The sequence below is a fragment of the Trachurus trachurus genome (assembly GCF_905171665.1).
Source record: "Trachurus trachurus genome assembly, chromosome: 4".
NCBI lineage: Eukaryota > Metazoa > Chordata > Actinopteri > Carangiformes > Carangidae > Trachurus > Trachurus trachurus.
This window is the reverse complement of record NC_139898.1, coordinates 23,787,825-23,809,256: the sequence shown is the minus strand read 5'-3', so window position 1 is coordinate 23,809,256 and position 21,432 is coordinate 23,787,825. Positions and strand designations below refer to the sequence as shown.

The 21,432-nt window shown below is 42.7% G+C and overlaps 1 protein-coding gene across 4 annotated transcripts in view; it reads left to right on the top strand.

Annotated features, from left to right (window-relative positions):
- Nucleotides 1-21,432, top strand: part of ano8b (anoctamin 8b) — a 37,382-nt gene that overhangs the window by 5,444 nt on the left and 10,506 nt on the right. For 2 of the 4 annotated variants that reach the window (XM_083969631.1, XM_083969630.1), the window contains exons 2-12: nt 12,959-13,069; nt 14,173-14,305; nt 18,100-18,238; nt 18,470-18,566; nt 18,785-18,901; nt 19,058-19,185; nt 19,296-19,457; nt 19,553-19,705; nt 19,822-19,948; nt 20,153-20,208; nt 20,332-20,406. In XM_083969631.1, coding sequence (XP_083825757.1) covers nt 12,959-13,069; nt 14,173-14,305; nt 18,100-18,238; nt 18,470-18,566; nt 18,785-18,901; nt 19,058-19,185; nt 19,296-19,457; nt 19,553-19,705; nt 19,822-19,948; nt 20,153-20,208; nt 20,332-20,406 — 1,298 coding nt within the window. Of the gene's footprint in view, nt 1-12,183; nt 12,424-12,723; nt 12,783-12,958; nt 13,070-14,172; nt 14,306-18,099; nt 18,239-18,469; nt 18,567-18,784; nt 18,902-19,057; nt 19,186-19,295; nt 19,458-19,552; nt 19,706-19,821; nt 19,949-20,152; nt 20,209-20,331; nt 20,407-21,432 lie in introns of those variants that run through there. The other 2 variants (XM_083969632.1, XM_083969633.1) reach the window with 2 other exon arrangements.

Sequence of the window (21,432 nt, the reverse complement as noted above, 5' to 3'; positions counted from 1 at the left end):
CTCCGCCAGTGTGTAACCGATATTGCATTCCTGAGGGAAAAAAGTAGGATTGAAGTGCATCCGGTCACTCTGTCCTTAATACTCTTTGACTGTACTGACTAGGCCTGGATTTGGTTTCCTTTTTTTTTTTTTCTCTCCTTTTTTTTGGGCAGTTGCTAAGCGAAGCCCGGAGAAATACAATGACCATGGCGAAGAATGCTGTTTTTAGCCTCAGTCGTGGGGAATTGCTCCACATTAGCCACTCTGCGGCCTCCGGAGAAGACTAAAGGGCTATGAAAGTGTAACGTACAACACATGGGGGAGAGAAGCTCTCTTCTCCTGCAGCTAATAACTTGAGTTATCATCCATGTCAGTGTTAGCACAGAGCCAGTCAATGATAAGCAAGGGGGTTTTAAACCTCCATCTGTCCACAGTAGGTCTTTGTCCTCACTATCATTCTTGTTTTCCTCCTTATAACTCCCCTGTGACTTGTTTTGTGGAGCCTTACTGTTTAGATTAGTTTGGTAGGTGGAGGTGTGCACTGTGCAATCAGTCCTCCTCATCTTCTCCTCATTACCCTCCATAGCCGGCTAAATGGCAAAGTTAAATCTCAGTAGAAAGCAACATGATCTATTTGTTGGCAGTACACTCAAAAACACTGCAGCGAACTCAGGCTTTCTCTGATGACTTCATGCTTATATCGCTTTTCTCATTTATGTACTTGGCTCCGTGCTTTTATTTAGTTTGGTGAGAGTGGAGGACAGGAAGAGAGCTCATTTAGAGACAGAATACACACAGGTAGTGAAACTGAACATGTGCTATGGAGAGCTTTATCACCACTTACGACTGCTTAAAGAGGAACTATGCAAGTCCGGTCGCTTTTCCTCTGTTTTGCTAACCCTCCACCTGGCCATGTGCATTTGTTTTTAACAAAGACGGCGAAAAATCAATCCATTGAGCGTTGGATAACGTTATATAACATTATACAATGTTACGACGTGTATATTTGTGTAGTCTTATCTGTCATAAACAAAAGATTGCCAGTTACAGAGCGCATTTGTGTCGTGGTGCCAAGTACTACACTGATGTTGCAAGGTTGGTTTTCAGCCATGAGACGCCAGGTGGAAGGCAGAGAGCCTCCGTTCTCACTCGTAACAAGTCACAAGTCATGTAGTTAACTATCACAATTACTCTTTTTAGTTTAGGTAAAAACATAGCCAGGGGAATAATCCTGCTTAGTTCCTCTTTAAAGCCGGTATAAAGTATCCCTCCAATTTGTATATTATTCAAAATAAATTCAATGTCAGAATTAAGATGTTGTTCATATTCAAACGATCCTGACCTCACTGTGATCAGTGAAAGAGGTGATGTTCCTTCGCTGTAGAGTAGCACTTTTTAAAATCCAGTTTTCCCTCTTTTATTCCTGTGTCATGTTTACACACTGAGTGAACTGTGCAAACCTCAAACTCAACTCTGCCAAAGGGAGATATTTTTTACTGTCTTGTGCATCATTTCATACAAATTTCCTGCTAATCCATGCAGCCTGACGAATTTGGTATCCTTGAAAACTGTGGGATCCTCACTGGAATTTAAAACAAAGTTCTGTGGGTTTAAACAAAGTCTGGGAGTGTACTGGCAGACAGCTGACCCACTGGGGCCCTAACCCTGACCCCTGGCTGCTGGGATGAAGAGCCTGGAGTGTGTCATTAGCAGCGAGGTATAGCTTCAGTTCTCCCTCTTCTCCTATTTTGTGTAGTTTTGGTTGTCATCCTTTGTTCCTTGTCTGAAAAGCCCCGTCAGGTCCTGTCTTTTGATAACACTTTTTGAATGTGGTGAAAGTCTGTCCACAGCTGAGCAGGAACATTTTGTTCCAGCTCGTATATTTGCACATCGCCAATGTTGACTGATGAAAAAACTACAGGCCTTTTATTGTGGATCCCTCTCATATATTTTCTCTTGCCTTTAACCTGCTGTGTTTCCTGCACAGTCCACACCATCACATGGAAAAGAAATGTACAGCAACATGCCTGTTTTGTATGAGCTTCACAAAATTGGTCAGAAAATCATGGCTCTGGTGTTCTGTGTTATTCAATGTTTTTACTCCTGCTCATTTCCCTTGGCAAAGTGCTATGAGGAAGCTGTGCAGTGTTTCTGATGATGCCTGAGGAAAATTTGCTGTCAAGGAAAATAAACTGCATTGCCACTGCTGCCATAACATCCATATTTGCATTTTGTGAGAGAAAGATCTCCAGTTTTTTCACTTTCCTCCTGATCTGTGTTTATTGAAGCATAGGAGTCAACAGCCTGTTGTTTGCGTGAAGGTCTTTGAGGGTGACTGTCGCCATTCACACGGAGAAAAGTAATTAATTTGCCTCTTTTTTTTTAAAACCTGATGAGGCTTCTCTGACTTAAAGAGGCAGTGCAGTGGCTTTGAAAAACTGTGGATTCAGCTGCTCCAGTTGGGTTGGATTTGCCCAACCCTGCACTAGTTACAGATTAATCAGCCATAAACAAAACAGCTATGTTACATGCTTTCTATGAAAAAACCTTGTGCAGTTTGCTACATGTCGTGTGTTACTGACATTTCCCCTGTACAAGCGCTGAAGCTCAACAAATCAAGATGAAATGCTGCATTGATCTTCCTCAAGTTTCTTTTTTTGAAAGGCAACGAGAAATCGAAGCGGACTAATTAATAAATAAATGTCTTCCTCTGCTTGTCATTGAGCAGGGAGGAACGTTGTCGTAATGCACAATGATCACTGGTTCCTCTGGGCATTGATCTGACTTGGAGCCTCCCTCCCATCTATCCTGTCCAGGAATAGAATATCATACCACTGCACAGATCTGTTAGTCCAGCGCCATCAGACTGACCCACTGATAAATGCACCCCTCCATTATCCTCTCTTCCACAATTTGCATAGTGCAGTTTAATTTTGTATGCAAGAAGAAGAAAAAAACCCAGTTCACCTGATGTTTATTGGGATGTCTCGCCACACTAGAGTGCCATATTATGAGGAATATTATTATCAATGACCTCCAGAGACACTGGCGCTGGATCCTCTCAATTTTGATGAAAGCAGCCTCGTTCCTACGTTTCCTGCCATAATTCAATTAACCTCCACAGAATAGTGGGAGCACAACTTGCCTGAGACAAAGGGCTGAGTCTGTCTGAAATGACAGCGAGGTTTGAGCCTGGCACAGTCAGTCAGATGTACAGTAACAGGCCTGCATTTGATGCTAATGCTCTCTGTTAAAGCTGCTTAAAAATGTATGAGTCTGTTTTCTCTGAACGCCTGAGTTGGTTGGTCCTCCATGTGACCCTGCGTGTGTGCTCTGTGTAAGAAAAACACTTGTGCCATGGTGATTAAATTTGCACTATAGTACAATGGGCCCTCCCCTGTACCTTTTTAGAGAAGAGTTTTAAGAAGTAGTGATACATTTTGGGGAACGTGTTTTTTATTAGCTTTTTTGCCTCAAGGTGAATGGGTAGAAAATAGGGATGCAAGAAATTGATACACTGAAATATTGCGATATTTTGTTTCGTAATACTGTATCGATATTCAAAAGCACTGTAATAATTTCTTATTAACATGCAAGCATTCACGGCGGTGGTTCATTTTCGTGTTGCATTTATGGTCTGGTCTGGTCTGTATTTATATAGCACTTTACTATACCTGTAACGATACCCAAAGCGCTTTACATCACATTCACCCATTCACACACACATTCACACACTGATGGCGCCGATTTAAATGTTATACAGTTCATCACATGCTCAAGCATTACCTAACTTAGCACCGTCAAAATGGGAAAAAAATCGTAGTATAGTAATAGTATCGCAATATATCGTAATTGCACCGTTGCCCCTGTATCGCGATACGTATCGTATTTCCAGATACCTGCCAATATACATTCCTCCATGGCTCTCACCAAAGGTAACAAAGTTCTCAGTAAGTGTAAGTCAGCGAAAGTGAATAAAAGTGTTTCCCAAAAGTGGCCCTTGTTGCTATTTCTATCGATTTTCTTTTCTTTTTAATCCCCAAAGTAGCATCAAAGCTGTCAAACAAACAAACGGTGTGGAGTTGCAGTGACCTTAAGTTCTCCCCAGACAACACAGAAATGACCACTTGTGTGTGTTCACATTGTTGCTGTGTGTAATCCGTGTCCCTTTGTTCTGCGTGTTTATCAGAAAATCCTTTCTCCGCTCTGGCAGTTGCCCACTGCTCAACAAGGAGGTCTGTTCGCTCCACAAAGGCAGCTATTCACTCCACTATATTCATCATCACCACTCGCTTATTCATAATTCGTAATCCCCCCCCTCTCCCGAGCTTTGACAATGCTCAATTCAGCCAGTTAGATAACCAGTCTGTGGTTGTCTGAAGGAGTAGACTGCATCGACCGGGCATGAGAGGATTCATCACTGGCTTCCGTTCATAATTATTACCTGACAGAATAGCACACGGCATCATTTTCCTCCTTTAACCCCAGCTCGATATGACAGCTGAATCCCTTCCTCTCACCCAAATTAACCAGCTAACCCAGAATGAACCACCGATTAGCCCAGTTGGCAGAAAGAAAGCGAGTGGGAAATGAAAGAGTCAGATTTAGCGACTTAAGTTTGGGGAAAGCAGGGAGACAAAAAAAGTGATGTAAAAGAGAGAAAGAAGAACGTATGGGGAAAAGTCGTACTTGAACTATTCTGCTGTGGGAAGTGGGAACACTGTGACTTTTTTCTTCCTACATCGTTTCTTGCCTTGTCCCTCCCTTGGCTCGGGGCCACGGGCGGCTCCGGTGTCACATGTAATCTTTGTTATTTTGAAGCCAAGGACGAGTCTCTATTATCCTCCCTGAGCCTGTTAATGAGAAAACCAGAGTCCTGACATCCACCAGCATTGACATCTCCATCCCATTTGTCACAAAGACAGAACAGACATCTCCTATCTCTTTCTTGTGGAAGAAAACACACTCCTAATCTCAATTGCATCACATATCTTAAAAACACATCTCGAGTAATGTTTTTTAGCCATGCAGCACTAACAGCGCGGCTCTGCAGATGCCAGGTCTGTCAGTCCACCACTTTCATCTGATTTGAAATTTGTCGAAACCTCTTTGATGCAACGTCACAAAACTCACAGTGTTTTTGTACAGTAAAGAAGTTCATGTTCTCCAGAGGATGAACCCTGCAGACTCGTGGATCACTTCAACTATGAGCTACGTTGTTGCACCAAACTAAATATGGTGCAGACACTCACGTCCCCCTGAGGATGAACTGTAACAACTTTGGTTTTCGTTAAGCATTTTTTCTTCATTTTTCATTCAGTGCCATCATTGGGTCAACTTTTACATACAGTTTTGTCACAGCTGCATTTTGCATTTACAGTAGGGCATGTACAAGTCACATCAATCAGACATTCATGACACGCATCTGAGTGGGAAAAAACTGCTCATACCTATACTGAATTGTAATTCAGAGTCTGAGACATGAGGTATTCCTGACAGCTGTAATATCAGATAATAACAATATTAAAATTCAACATCATTCATCTGATTTTAGAGGAGCTGAACTTTTTTTGTATCTGAGTTTACTGCTCAACAAAACACTGCAAATATGTTACCCAAAAAAAGAGACGCCAATTTTGGATAACCATATTTTAATAATACACTAAACACACTAAAGCTGCAGTCTTCAGAGGTTTCCCTGTTCTTCCCTTGTGCTACATGAATGCATCATGCACATTCTCTTTAACATTTTAACTTTTAAACATCATCATAGCCTATGTTAGCGCATCACAGAGTCTCTGACTTAGCTGTTAGTCTTGCTTTTCTTTCTTTTACTACTCTAATTTAGAGATACACTTAAATTGCCTTTGGAGGACAACACTGATGCTGTCCTGTGTCTGTTATTAATTGGGATGAATCAATGTCATGCAGAGGCTGTCTCAGCAGGATTTATTAATGGCCGGAGAATGAGGTTTGTTAATTAGAAGCAGGCCTGATTATACAAGATGATTGGGATTACAGCTTTGAAGCCAACTGGAAACCACTTCTGATTACATTGATTTCAAAAACAGAACACAGCTGGCTAACATCGAACCTTTGCTGTTCATGCCTCGTCTTTGAAAAGAAAAGTACAGCCTGATTGTTTACCTTGGTTTACCTTCAGATCTCTCAATGCCAGTATTTACCATTGAGACATCAGCGCCGCGTTGGCTCTGGTTTATTTCCCCCCTCTTCTTTGCCTCTGCCTAGTTTGAAGACATCCATAGAAGCAACACGAAGATGGCAAATACCTCTTGAGACAGTCTGAGTGTGAGGAGAGAGGAGAGAAAGAGATAAAAAAGAGAGTACGGAGAGAGGGAGAGACTGAAGGATTCTGCCTGGGGGGGGGGGCTAGAAGAGAAGATTTTGAGAGAGAGAACGAGGCAGGGATGGTAGCGCCGAAAAAAAGAGATATAAAGGGAGAGAGGGAGAGACTTATAGGGCCATGATGTGGAAAAGAGGAGCAGGCTGAGGTGGGAAAAAAAGCAAAAGAGAGAAACAGGAGTGCTGTGATGCAGTGGGAAGACTGGGCTTTCATATCATCTAGGACTCATCTGTCTGTGCAGCTGCCAGCGAAGGATGCAGTGTGCAGTTGGAGATGCTGTTTGCACCTGATTTGGTGCCTTAATGTATGCAGACAGTGTGCAGTCCCGTGCACTGGGTGGGAAGGGTATAAAAGTGAGGCGGCCATTACGACGAGCAATAAAGTGAGTCAGTGTTTGGAAGTTGGAGAAAGCAGGAGAGAGGAAATAAGTGGCATAAAGAGAAAGGGACAGATAAGAGGAGAGGAGGGTTATATGGTTTGTATTTTTCCCCCCTCGAGACACGTAGGCTGCTGTTGCAGAATCCACGGCTCGGTTCACATAATCTTCGCAGGTGGAACGGTCTGATTTGGTGTTTTATTTCAGACGTTTCCGCTGCATGATTTGATGACTCAGTGTGCGACCCGCTGTCACCCTCCTCTATACATACTGTATATACATTTGCAATGATGTGATGGTTTTGTGTTTCTGTTTGCACCATGTCTGTGTCTGAATCTCTATGTTGTGTGTGTGTGTGTGTGTGTGTGTGTGTGTGTTTGGGCATGGAGTCGGGCACAGCTTTGAGCAGGGCCCTGTTTGTCACTATAGTGTGTGTGTGCAGGATGGAGATGAGTCTAATTAAGGAAATTGTTGGGTGTTTGAACCTGATTAGGCTTCATGTCCCACTTACTGATGTAATCGTTCTAATAGGGTCATTTATATCATTCACACACTCGGTTGATGTGACAATGGACATGTTCTCTGCCTGTCCTATTGTTTGCGATCCGCCCTCTGTGTCTGTTGGGAGCTCTGTCCGTCTCTCCTTCTTTATTACTTCATGGCGGTGGTGCTGTGTTTGTGTCTGTCTATGTCTCGCTCTGTAAGACTGTGGAAAGAATAAATCAGTGAAAATGACTCACTGCTGTAGAGATACCATCCCTGCTCTGGTGTCCAAAACTCACTACTACCTGGTTTATGTAGCAAAGGTATCTTTTTTTGCTAGAGGTGCATTTGGAGAGACAAATCCTCAGCTTTATATCTGTTGGTAAATCTGCAGTGCAGGCCTCAGAGAGTCAAAGAGGGAAACATTTTGTCTCTAGTGTGTGAGCAAGTGTTTAGAGCTGCTCCACAACAAGCAGCAAAGGAAAAGTATTTTAGTCCTTTTGTTTATTTTTACCTGAAGTGAACCGAAGTTGATCTCATCCGCCTTTGCTGTTCTGTCTGTGTCGAGCGCAAATCTTTTTTTGTTTCACTTTAAAGATGCGTGCTGCAAACCATAAAGCCCTCACTGTGCTCATCACTGAATCTTGTGGGTCATCACGTTTTTTCCTTCTGTTGCACACAATACTGCATCAGACTTTCACTGTTGTGCGCCATATCTCTAGGAATCACATTAGTCTGTAGGTCCTGAAACTCTGTCACACAAAACGCTGCCACTCAGTTAGTTGAGGTCTTTTCTTCATCGTCTTATCAGTTTTTGGAGACTGATGCATTTGTGTATATAATAGGAATAAAGAAACACTGAACAAGCTAAAGAGAGCATTTACTTATATTTATTTTGATATTTCAGGTATTGCTCAAACAATACTTCTATGTTAAAGGATCCATTAAGCTAATTCATGAGTCACGGCTTGCCCTCATCCATCCGCAAATCACTGCACATAGCCCATGACCCCCACCACCCCTAACATCCGTACTTTACCCTCCTCCCTCTGGTCGAAGGTTCAGTCAACTGTCCCGCAGAACAACCCGCTTCTGCAAAAGCTTTGTCCCCTTTGCCATTACAGCTCTAAACAGCAGGCGGTAGATGTGCTGGTTTTTGTTTTAGTTTAGTTTAGTTTATTGGTTTAAATATACAGAGACAATGCACATTAATAAACATTTCTGTAAACATGCCGGTTTAGCTAAGTTGGCTAATTTTCAACCGTAGTCTCTGGGGCAGGTGAATTGAGCACTACAGTCAAAGAGGGAAACATTTTGTGTTTTGTTCATTTGTATATTATATATGTATTTTTTCTGGTGCTGGATGTGTGTTGGTGCCTTTGTCTAGAGCAGAACTGTGAAAATGAATTTCCCCTCAGGGACACAAAATCATGAATCTGAATCAGAAGCACAAGAAGTCTGTTTGTACTATTCAGAGCTATAAACCTCAGATGAAAGTGTTGACAATGTCACCGACCTGTTTGACATTACCGGCTCCAACATATATTCAACAAACTTGAGTTCCCAAAGATTCAGCAGAAAACTTTAAACAACCTCTACCTGACTGAGTAAAAATCTTCAAAGCTGACCCAAAGCCGCTCCAGCCAGGCATAAAGAGCAGCCAGTTATCAAACACACTCGCACAGCCGGCGAAGACAGTGAGTGCATCATCAAGTCTTTCCTTAAGTGTCTTTGACCTTCGTTTTTAGTGCTTCGCCTGAGTTTCATCACTGACTTGCACCCTATTAATCTCCTACTTTTTTATATCTCGGGCTCACACACTTGCACATAGACAAATACCTGCACAGTCACACACACACACACACATAGTAAACACCCCACAGATATGCTTCAGAGAGCGACTCAGATCAGAGAAAGAAACTCTGCATGTTACGGCGGCCTGGCTGCTGTCTGATAAGCTTTAGCCCTGGAACAGGCGTCTCGCTGCGAAGGCCGCGAGTAATACAGGCTTTATCTGTATCACCCCTAGTCCTGGGCCAACCTGCTCTACACCACCCTGATTTCTGTTACGGCGGGCCCAAAAGGGGCATTCAAACACGAAAAATTCAGATTTTTGCCAACATAAACAACTTAGGGGATCCGTTTCTTGTGTAGTTGCTCTAGTACAGTATGGGCAAAGATATAACACAGATAGATAAAACTGTACCTCGATTTAAAATCAACCTGTAGAGGTAATCCACAATACACTTCATGTGCTAATCATCTGACACTCTGTTCATGGTGAGTGTTAATGAGGTAAAATAAGGTGAAAGCTGTTAATGCCCATTGATTATCCTTGTTAAATGTGATGGAGAGAGGGTTGTAACTATATAACTCAAAATGAGCAAAGAGGCGCCCCTGATATTGTGAGTTTTCACCGCACAGCTTAAGTGGTAACATCTATAATCAATATTTTTGTGATAACAATAGATCACATGATTACTGGAACACGGAAGCGGTCATTTGTAGTGAGGTACCACAACTGACTCTGCACTCTCCCTCAGCTATGAAGAGCTTTCCAGCTTTTTTTTTATCTCTTTTTATTTATTTTTTGGGTGGTTTTTTTTTCGAGCCTGCGAGTTTACTCCTCTGACTCACTGTCACCGCCCTGATCGGTGTCATCTCCAGGATGCAGCAGGCGTCTGCACACCACTTCACAGAAAATGACAACAATATTTTCCATGGAAGCTGAGAGGTTGTTTCGTTTGTGCGGTGCAAAAACACGCTCTTACGCAGACATGGAGGCACAAATCTGCCACACTTGCCTTATCTTTGATGTACGGAAGAGGATTAGGACCACATCTGAAATTTTTTTTGAAGTAATTCCTAGAATAAAGTCAAAATTCTTGGAAAGAAATTTGAAGTGTGGACTTAATCCTTTTCCTACAGAGCTGTGATGTCTTGATGGACAGTGTGTGAACTGCCATTTATGTTCATCGACACAACAAACACACACACACACATGCATGCAAACCATCTGAGCACACGGTCACAGAGCTTATAAATCAAAGTACTGTGGAGGTGTTGGGCCCAATCTGCTGCCTGGTCCAGGACTGTGTGTGTTTGTGTGTGTGTTGCCCTTAGCAAAGAATACAGGACTCATTAGAATTGCTGTCATGTCGCAGCTCTGCCTGCAGACTAGAGTTTCAGCCAAAGCACAGCAGAGCGTCCAGTCACATTTCAGTGTCTAGAAGTACCACTCAAGATAAAAAATAAAAAAAAATCCCAAATACCTTTTTTCTGTTTCCTGCTTGACGGCGTCGTGATGATTGAACATTTTTTTCAGAAGGGAAGAGCGGTGTGGAACCAGATAAAGTTGTCACAACCTGTTAGTAAGTACTGAAGAGACATCCTTTAAATAGTAATGCTACATCCAAGTCAAGTTGTGTTCAGCTGCTCTGACATGTTTTGAGTCATCTTGACAGAAAATATCATCTTCAACAAAAATACTGTACTGTATGTTGATAGTTGGATTCTTAGAAGAGTTTGACAAGTCCTTAGGTACAGTACCCTGGGTAAGTCTTTTATCGTGCTGCTGTGTCGTCTCTGTGTCTGTTATTTGTAGTTTTGTTACACAGAACATTTTTGGTGCCGACTTGGAACAAACCAAGCGAGATGAGGATGTAAAAAGTGCAATATTTGCAGATAAAGTATTGCTCAAATATGATTATGGAAGAAATATAAATTATATAATTACACAAAATTAACAAAGAAAATACTAAAAGGTGACAAATGTGACTTCTGTGCAGCATTTAACTGCTTCTATCAGATAATAAAGTTGCTTTATGTCACCACACAAAGCAACATCAGCATTCATTCTGGTCATGTGATTGATGCCAACTCGACATTCACTCTCCTTTTTAGCTGATTTTTGTCTCTTAACCAGCTCCTGAGAAAAATATCAGTCTCCTTACCGGGTAAATACCTCACTCAGTTTAATAGCTGGTAGCCCACTTTGCCGTTATGTACTGGACAGGCAGCTCCATTCTGTGTATTTACAATGAAAACTGAAGCAGCTGAAAACTGCTGGCTGGCAATAAGATGGTGGAGAGTTTACAGGCCGGTCAAAAACCAAAACAGACACCCAGCGTGTGCTACAGTACAAGACTGTACAGCTGCAGGGTACTACAGAATTAGAGGAGAAATCTCTGTGGGTTCATCACTAGAGATTACTCTCTTCGATCACACTACATAAAAGTATAGAGTTAATGCAACAGTGTTATAGCATGGCACAGATACTATGCTACATCTGCATGTTGCACACTGATGCTTTAATGTGCATACACATATGTAATGTAAACATGGAAATACAATTACATTCTGTGAAAAGCACCGACGGCCTGGGCTTGTTTCTGGGAATCTCCGCTCGGTCCCTCTCTGTCACCGCTGTGCTTCCAGGAAGTAAAAGGGACACACTGATGCCTTTATGTGACAGGTGTTTATTGGCTGCACAGAACAGGGATGCAGGGTGATTACATCATGCTACTGTAGGAGTGGTTAAATTTACAGCCTGCCATGGCTCTGACCTTCATGAGTGTGGATGTGTGTGCGTTCACGGTTGTAAACCAATTTAGCAGCAACAAAACCAGCAATTGGATCGACAGTAGCAGCATTATTTGTGTCATTTTCCCTGAGTCTTTCAGTGGTGTCTCAAAAATATAGAAATATATGAATGTGATGAAGGTTGTGATGCTACAGTAAATGTATCTGTGTGGTAGTGGCCCACTTTCTACCTCCTCTCGACGCGCCACGCCTCAGCGATCACAGGCCTGTTGTGGGACGGGCCGCTGTCGTTGTTATTCAGGACCCAGGAAACGGCTCCTACAGTACAAACGGTCCTCTGACAGCTGAGCGGTGTCCGGGTTCACACTGGTTACAGAGTCGCTCAGTCCTGCTGAAACTGTTGGCACCGCTGAACTACATATCAGTGGGAATATGAGACTCTAGAGGGTCAGTGACAGATAAATGAGGTGTGAAGATCCGGGAGTTGTCTTGGAAAATCTAATTTTTCCATGACGTATCAGCGTCCACTCTCAGAGGACGTGCAGTATGTATATATACTGTGCATTGTTTACCCACAGTCTGCTGCATTAAAGGGCGACTGTGTTATAATGTGGCATTACTGTTTGGCTTCAGTGGAGCTATTTTGGGAACTGCTGTTGACTTCAGGAATAGAGACAAGGTAATTCAACACGAGCGCTGACTACACACGTCCGTATGTTCAATAGACTTGAAACTTTTATCTATTGTGCTGTGAAACCTGAAGAGTGATCTTTTATTATTGAAGCTTTGTATGTATGCGGCCCCTTACAGCACAGTGGAGTGGCTGCAGTAACGTGTTGAGATGATTGATATAAGTGTCTGTGTGTGTGTGTGTGTGTGTGTGTGTGTGTGTGTGTGTGTGTGTGTGTGTCTGTGTGTGCAGTGCAGACAATGTGTGGCTTCTGGCCCCGGCAGGGCACGATTAGGTCTGTCAGTGTCGTGTTGAGAGGTGAAGGGGTGTGACATTTAAATCTGTCCCGTCGAGAAGGACGACTTTGTGTGAGTGTGTGTGTGCTGGGGCAGCAGGGGTAAGATTTTTGGAGGAGGTGGGGGGTTTTCGCAAAATGTTAGAAATGTCATTGCTCTTTATGCTGTTCCACTTTGAAAAGGTGACTCTCTCTCTCTCTCCCCCATCTCCCTCTCTTTCTCTCTATCTCTCTCTCTCTGTCTTTCAGATAAGTTGTTTGGAAAGCGGCTGCTGCAGGCTGGGAGACACATCATGTCTCATAAGTCTTGGATGAAAACCGTGCCCACGGAGAACTGTGATGTCCTCATGACTTTTGCAGGTCAAGCGCTCAACACACACAACACATGTTTGTAAAATGTTTTCATGTGAGGAGGTCACTGACAGCCCCAGGCCTGAACCCCAACCATAGCTGTGTAATGAATCTACAGGCCTGCGGTGAAGCATCATAACAATATAATGTGATTATTTATTAATGAGATAATTGTTTTGTCTGTGTGCAAATATTTGGGTTAGGTTTAGGCAGATTTTCTACACAAGATATATTAGGGTTATGGACACTTGATTGGATAAAACAAAAAAAAATGCTTAAGATTAAAAACTATGCATCCCTAAAACGAAAATACAGATCACAATTTGCTAGAGCTGAAGGAGCCACATTCAAATTGTTTTGTTTTGTTTTGTTCAACTAACAGTCCAAAGCTTAAAGTGGATCAGTGAACTATCTATTAAGGAAAAGAAAAAGGCTAATCCTCCACCTCCACTGGGAATCTGGAGCAGCTTACACTGGGTGTTTTATTGCTTGAAAAGTGACTCAAACAAAAAACAGAATGGCTGCAGGATAATTCTCTGTCCAGTTAATGAACAGTTTCAGTGCTGGTAAACATTTAATACAGAGAATTAACCCTGAAACCGGATTATAAAGGAGTAAGGGCAGACTGTAATGTCCTAACCTTCCAGCCTTTTTCACTCTCAAGGTCTAAATATTGTTCCTTAGAGAGACAGGGCACACTCCCACTGCTTTTTATTCCTTTAATCCCCTTCATTTAAATGTTTTATAGATTATTATCTGTCTCTTAAACCCCCAGCAGCAGAGAGTTTTCTCAGAATCAATAGCATTACAGCCCAATAACAAAAAGGATGATTATTATATTGCTGTATATTATATTCAGCTCTCCCAGCCACAGCCTAAAGATTATAGTAGTAGTTCTCTGATCGGCTTCTTTGAACCAGTTAAGAAAGCGGAGAGGAGAAGTCAGTCTCCAGCGTTTCGAGTGTGTGACACTTCACCTCCAGCTGCTGCTCTGGAATAAATAGTACAAGACTGTGGGAGTACTCAGCAGCTCCAGTGTGTACAGCAATGCGATGTGTGGGTACGGTTGGGGGAAAAAAAAATGTATTTTTGTTTTTCGTTTCCTGCTACAGACACTACAGATGACCACACGTTGCTATGGCTACTGAACCACATCCGGCTGGGAATCCCAGAGCTCATCATCCAAATTCGACATCATAAGCACACACGGGTCTACGCGTTCTTCGTCACTGCTACATATGAAAAGTAAGAGGACCAACAACAGTTATTTAATTTATTTATTTAAAATTGTTTTTTATTGAGTTTTCAAAAAAAAAACTGTAGTGAGAAAAACAAAACCACTGGAACTGACAAAGAGCCAAAAGACACAGTTGCATGAACGCCATACATGGATACAATCTCCTGTGTGCATCGGATATGATGTACATATGTATATACTTCATAGACACTAGTTTTTAATTTATTTGGCCTGATCTGTTATTCACTTAATCGTATGCGTTAAAGACGTTCATTGCAGTTTTCCTAGAGCGCAGGGGGGAGAAAAACATCTGAAGTAGATGGAACAAGTAAATGTTTTAGAACTTAACCCGATGAATTATTCAAAACTACAATTAATTGATCAGATTCGCTCTAATTGAGAGCCAGAAACATAAAAAAGGGATCAAAAACAAGCACATTACCAAAGATCTCGACCTATCCCCCCACCCCCAATCATAATAAGTAGTCTGTACACGTATGAAAATGACCTACAGTGTGATTTCTGCAATGTTGCCATCACCCACTACAGGTAGGGTTGTGTCACTGTAGCTGTGTGAGCGAATTATCCCGTCACCCTGGACAGAAGAGACAGGAAGGCTACAGCTGTAACTTTCCTCCACTGAGACAAGAAATGAATAACCGTGGTGATGAATAATGCAGCGTATCGTTTCCTTGAGTAGTTTGAGGTTTGGTCTATTTTAAATGCTACCACTGGAGTTACAAAAATATCCCTGTTGTTCCGCGCTGGTGTAAAAATTATACCTTCATTTATCATGGTTTTATATTTAGCTGCAGCTATAGTAGGCACAGCAGTTTAGCTCATACACAGTGACCCATTAGTGAAGCTGTCGCGATGCCTGGTGTTATCAGCAACACTGCTCTTCTTCTGCTGCTGCAGGTTATTTAAAGTTTTGCAGAAGGTTGGAGTCGAGCTTAAACAGTATGGATCGTACTCGCTCTGATTACGCTGCCCAGACATAGTCTCTTGTTTTGAAAGAATCTCTCTCAGGGGAATGTGCGGACGAGCTCGGGGGTCATTTTAATCTCAGCGATGACTTTGGTGTATAAATACTGAGAAATACGATCCAGCAGATCAGGGGAGCACTGGTCGTTCCATACCGTATTTCACCGCTTGACAAATGTCGAGTCCTCTCTGCTGACTGTGCATTTAGCTTATACATTAAAATGAAATAAAAGTGAGTCTACACAAAACCTTTTTGCCCATTAATGGATTGGAATTGGAGAAATGACCAGAAGGAAAGACAAAAGAAACAGAGAGAGAGAGACAGAGTAAATGAAAAAGAGAAGGATGGAGGAGCAGAAAGGAAAAGGAAGGAGTGAGGAGAGGAGAGGAGAGGAGAGGAGAGGAGAGGAGAGGAGAGGAGAGGAGAGGAGAGGAGAGGAGAGGAGAAGTGGTGGGAGGATGGCGAGAGTGCTTTCTGAAACTGTGCCAGTGGGTTTTTAAAGAAATGCTCAAGGAAAGAAAATGATTCCTGTGTGACATGAAACCACCCCCCACTTCTATCTCTCTCTCTCTCTCTCTCTCTCTCCCTCTCTCCACACACACACATACACACACACACACACACACCTACTGTTGGATGGGATGACCTACATTTTCCACGACAGAAACGATAACCCAGAAAACACACCGTCCTCTCACCTTGGGTAGTCGTTCCCTTTGCGTACTGAAAACACAGTGAGTTTTCCTCCCCTTTATTGGCCGGTGTGAGAATAGCAGGTTCTCCAGGTGCGTCATCTACTGCACGCACCGTTGTGTTTTTATTTTGATAAGGTCTGCAGCAGCAGCAGCAGCATTGTTCTCTCCCCTATGTGCTGTGTTTTTGAAAGGGCTCGGTAACCAGTGCAGAAATTCAGTGCTGTGAAACGGGGATGAGACCAGCATCTGAACAGCTGGAGACGTGCGTTTGGTGCTGTTTTTGTTTGTTTGTTTTATTTTCAGAACGGCTCCATTTGTTGTTTTGAGGAAAAACTCAGAAAACACAGTTCTGGCAATTAGCATACCTGGTGCGACATCCTCTATTTCTCACCTTATATCCAACCCATTACTCCTTCCTCAGCTCTGACTGGGCAGTTTTCAGCATGTCGGCCTGTTCTGCTGAGTTTCTACATTACACCTGATAGATACTTTGCTAAATTAGCATAAACCTTATGTGCAGCGCTCCCCCCTCAGCAGTTTGCTGCTCCCTCACAAGGTTGGCTTTGTCCACACATTGCTTTTGACTGCATTGCCAAATTAAGACTGCTTATATTTAGCCAGAGAATGGAAAAGGCAATAACGTTTTTGATTAAATAAAAAAAGGGGGGGATCTCATTACGATTCTTGGCAGCTGCAGAAGCTGCACACCCCTGAAAGGGCCTGTAGTTATTAGCTTAGATTACTAAACAGTTGGTTTCAATAGATACCGCGTTGTTTTTCTTCCGACAAGGACTTTTATTGTGATAGCGCTGCACACTAAGCAGTATTCAGAAGCACGCACCTTGCGTTTCTCCTGCAATCCATCATAGTGCTGAACATACTTCACTGTCCTGCTCCTCAAAGTGCCCGGAGCTGCATGATGGATGGATGTTACAGGCCCACCAAGGCTGGATTCCTCTACGTGTGTGTGTGTGTGTGTGTATACATGCACATGTAGAGAGAGAAAGAAAGAGAGAGAGGTGAGCTGTCAGCCTGTGGGGAACAGAGGGCGTGGTGCTGCATTATTACTGCGATTTCAGCACAAAGCCGCTGGGAAGGACGGCGGGAGAGGAGAAAGGAAGGATGGGATAAAGGAGGAGGAGGAGTCTGGGGGCGTGGGGGCAAAGGAGAGGACTCTGGGAGATAAAAGGATGAAGAGTGAAGGGAGGAGGGAAGAGAGGCAGGAGGATGGAGAGGATGCAGGGGAGAGGAGACACATTGGCTGGAGAGGAGGAGGAGGAGGAGGAAGAGAGGAGACATGGAGGAGGGGCTGATGGGAAATGAGAAGATGAGAGAGAGAGAGTGATGAGGTTAAGACATTAGAGGAGAGTTGAGCTGACTTTAATACTACAAGGGTTCGTTCATCTTTGCTGGTTTCTTTAGAAAACAATAAAAGTCAAATAACTGTAATTATTTAGAGTAACATAGCTTAGTAAATAATTCTTTTTTGACAAATTGATCAATGGCTTATTCTTTCTAGTTAATTCCAGAGATTACGAGATTACATTTTAAAATTGCTTGTATCGTCCAACCCATCAGTCAAAAGCCCCAAACAATAAATTTTTGATGATATAAAACAAAAAACAAATGAATTTCAAAGATGAAACAAGATAATATTTAGAATTTTTTGCTTCATAGAGAATAATCGATTATCAAAATGCTGTTTTTTAATAATTTCAACAATAAACAGGAACGGTTGGATCCCAGGCTTAAGTCCCTCATAGTCAAAGAACAATATTATTAAAAATTGATTATTTTCTTACAAAGATCAACAGTCAAGCAGGGATAGAGGGGAGCCCCAGTAGACCAGAATGCATTTCTTTCTACAAGAGATGACCTGAATACCGGGCATGACTGCATCCTCTTGTCAGCTGGGAAAATAACACACTCGTGCTGTTTGCCTGCTATCACTATCAATAGTATAGCGCTCTCTCCACCTACATGCTGAACGGTGGAACTGTCAGCCGAGTGCAGCAGCTTCACTTTATATTTATCTGTGGGTTATTTTGAAGAGAATCATTGATGCAAACATCAAGCGGAGGTAAAGAACAGAAAACTTGAGTTTGCGTTCTCTGTCCTGCAGTTTGTTGCGGGGCGCTGAGGAGATGGGACTGAGAAAAGCAGTGAAGCCCGAGTTTGGAGGAGGAACGCGAAGCTTCTCCTGTGAGGAAGACTACATCTACGAGAACATCGAGAGCGAGTTGTGCTTCTTCACCTCACAGGTCAGAGTCATTCACACACATATTTTCTTTTATCATTAATCCTTTGTTATTTTAACTACTTGCATTTCTATCATTATTTAAGTGCTTCAACTATTTGCCTTTGTCTTTCTTTTTTTTTTTTACTTTAAAGCAATTATAATTGCATTTTGATTTGTATGAAAGGTGCTCTATGCATAAAGCTTGATTGATAAATTGATTGATTACCTGACTTGCCCCTCTTGTTTGGTTCAGGAGAGGCAGAGCATCATTAAGTACTGGCTGGACAATCTACGTGCCAAACATGGGGAGGTGCTTCATAATATCAACTTCCTGGAGGGCCAGCCAATCAGTAAGCTGCTTCTCTTTATCAGAACAGTGTGATGAGACACCTGATGACATTTCCCTGTCAGGCTTTAATGAAATCATGTCTCAGCCGTGATGGATCTCATAGTTTACTGGAGCTGATAGTTTTAGTTTTGTCTTTATACACTGAGTAACTCTGCGGTTCTCTCTGTTCCTCTCTTTGCATAAATTGAATTTATAGTAATCATTTTTTATTCTCTGCAGTCCCGGAGCTGAGTGCGCGAGGTGTGATCCAGCAGGTGTTTCCTCTGCATGAACAGAGGATCCTCAGTCAACTGATGAAGTCCTGGGTTCAGGCTGTTTGTGAGAAACAGCCTTTAGGTCAGTATAATCAATCCACAACTGGAGACGCACATTAAAATTGATATATAGTACCGCCAGCACTAATCTGCATGTACACTCACTAAATATCTTTAACATTTTCACTCGTATGATTGTATTCAGTCTGATTTCTGCTTTTCATTTGTACTTACACAGATGATATCTGTGACTACTTTGGGGTGAAGATTGCCATGTATTTTGCCTGGTTGGGTTTCTACACCACTTCCATGTTGTATCCTGCTGTGATCGGCTTTGTGCTGTGGATGCTCACCGAGTCGGATCAGGTGAGGAGAAATTCTGTTTTTTTTTTTGCTTTCTGAAAAATCACAATACCAGTCCAGATCACAGTGTTGAAGATCTACTGTATGTGTTTGTGTCTTGGGGGTGGTTTCAGACCAGCCGTGACATCTGCTGTGTGGTGTTTGCACTGTTCAACGTGGTGTGGGCCACTCTGTTCCTGGAGCGGTGGAAGAGGAGGGGGGCCGAGCTGGCTTACAAATGGGGCACTCTGGACACGCCCGCTGAATCCTTAGAGGAACCACGGCCTCAGTTCAGGGTGAGAGAGTCTGGAGCCTCCAGTCCTCCTGATGTCGTCTTCCCCTCTTCTCTTTCAAGCCTTTTCACTCTCTCTCTCTCGCTTTCTTTGGGCAGGGAGTCAAGCGCTGTAGTCCCATTACAGGATGTGAGGAGTTCTACTATCCTCCGTGGCGGAGGCGTGTCTTCAGGTGGCTGGTCAGCCTGCCCATCTGTATCCTCTGTCTCTGTTTTGTCTTCCTGGTCATGCTCATCTGCTTTGAGCTGCAGGTCAGTCAGCTGCCAGCCTCAGTTTTTGTGGTCATAATCACTTCTCCACGCATCTGTTCTTTGCTGCAGTGTTGAATTTTCTTGTTGTAATGTTGGTGATAAATGTGTCTCTGCAGGAATTTGTGATGGGGATCAAGGAAATGCCTCGGCTAGCTCGCTTCATCCCCAAAATTATGCTAGCTATCACTGTGACTGCATGTGACGAGGTGTACAGGAAAATTGCCTGCTGGCTCAACGACATGGGTAAGAGTCTGACCTGTCTGATCTGCATTCACTTTCAGAGCAGAGCAGCTCTTTTAGAAGATAATAACCAATAAAAATGCGGGTTAACGCTTGTAATTGATCTGCTGTAAACTCTAATTAGTAGTATACTTTTAATTTTACAGTGTATTATATTGTTTATGAGTGAATCCAGATGTTCAATAAGAGATCATTTCTACTCCACAGAAAACTATAGACTCCAGAGTGCCTATGAGAAAAATCTCATCATCAAAATGGTTCTTGTGAGTGCCTCTTCGTTACATAATATCTAAAATTCCCATGTCAATTTAGACTCTTATTATTTTTCAGACGACTCCTTTCATAATTGTCTTCTTAATGACGCTTGGCTTTTCCTTCTCTTGCAGTTTCAGTTTGTAAATTCTTATCTCAGCCTTTTTTACATTGGATTCTACCTCAAAGACATGGAGCGCCTGAAAGAGGTAGGCAGCACCTTCGCTCTAATGTTTTCCGCTGTCACGCATTTGCCTCAGAGATTCTCCTGGCTTCCAACGTGTGTTTGTTTGTTTGTTGCAGTCTCCCACCCTTAAACACTTTGCTTTCTCTGCTTACATCCATTGATTTCCATAACCATCCATCCACACATCCATCCATTTGTCCATCTGTGGAAGATGCTGCTGGTCTTGTCTCTGTTAAGGAGTCTGCAGCGGCAGATCCGGGTGAATGTGCTGCCTTCCCTCTTCATCAAGGTCCAGATGCTTGTGGGCTCTGTGCCCCGGTCGCCCAGAGCTTTACTCAGGTCTAAAGTATGACCCCTGTTCATCCTCTGGGTTGGAGGTCCAAGGTCCATTTCTGACCACCTCTGTCATGCCTTTGCATGCCACGCTTGAACCACACAATGCACTAGCAGCCTGCATTTTGATTGCTATATTCTAATAAGAGTTTGCAACTTTCATGGTTTCCATGGTTTCATAATTGTTGGTAAAGGATCACATCTCTCTCAGCAGCATCAAAGTTTATAAATTAATCGTTAATTTCACAAAATCACCACAAGATCAATCAAATCATACTGTCCCACATAATTTGGAGACAGACTTTCATCAGACAGACGGGCGGCTTCATGCATTGATATTTTTTTAATTGTAGCTGGGAGATAATGTCAGATTTTATTTTTTTTGCACGGTTGGTGACTGACTAAAACCTCACAGTGAATCCTTCCATCCTCCCTCCATTAGGCCTCTTCACCTGCACAGACACAAATGTAATTCATTCTTTCCCTTAAGTTATGCATTGACACGGTTATGTGGGGTCTGTGTTGATTTATTTATTTATTTTATTTATCACTGGTCTTTTCCTTCCATGCAGTGGGAACGTGTGAATTTTTCAATACAATTCTCGCAACTCATTCCTCAATTTCTCACTCAGTCTGTCAGTTTCTGCTCCACTCTCAGCTGGAGTGCCACCTCACTCATCTTGTCATAATCTGTTAACACCACCTGACTTCATGC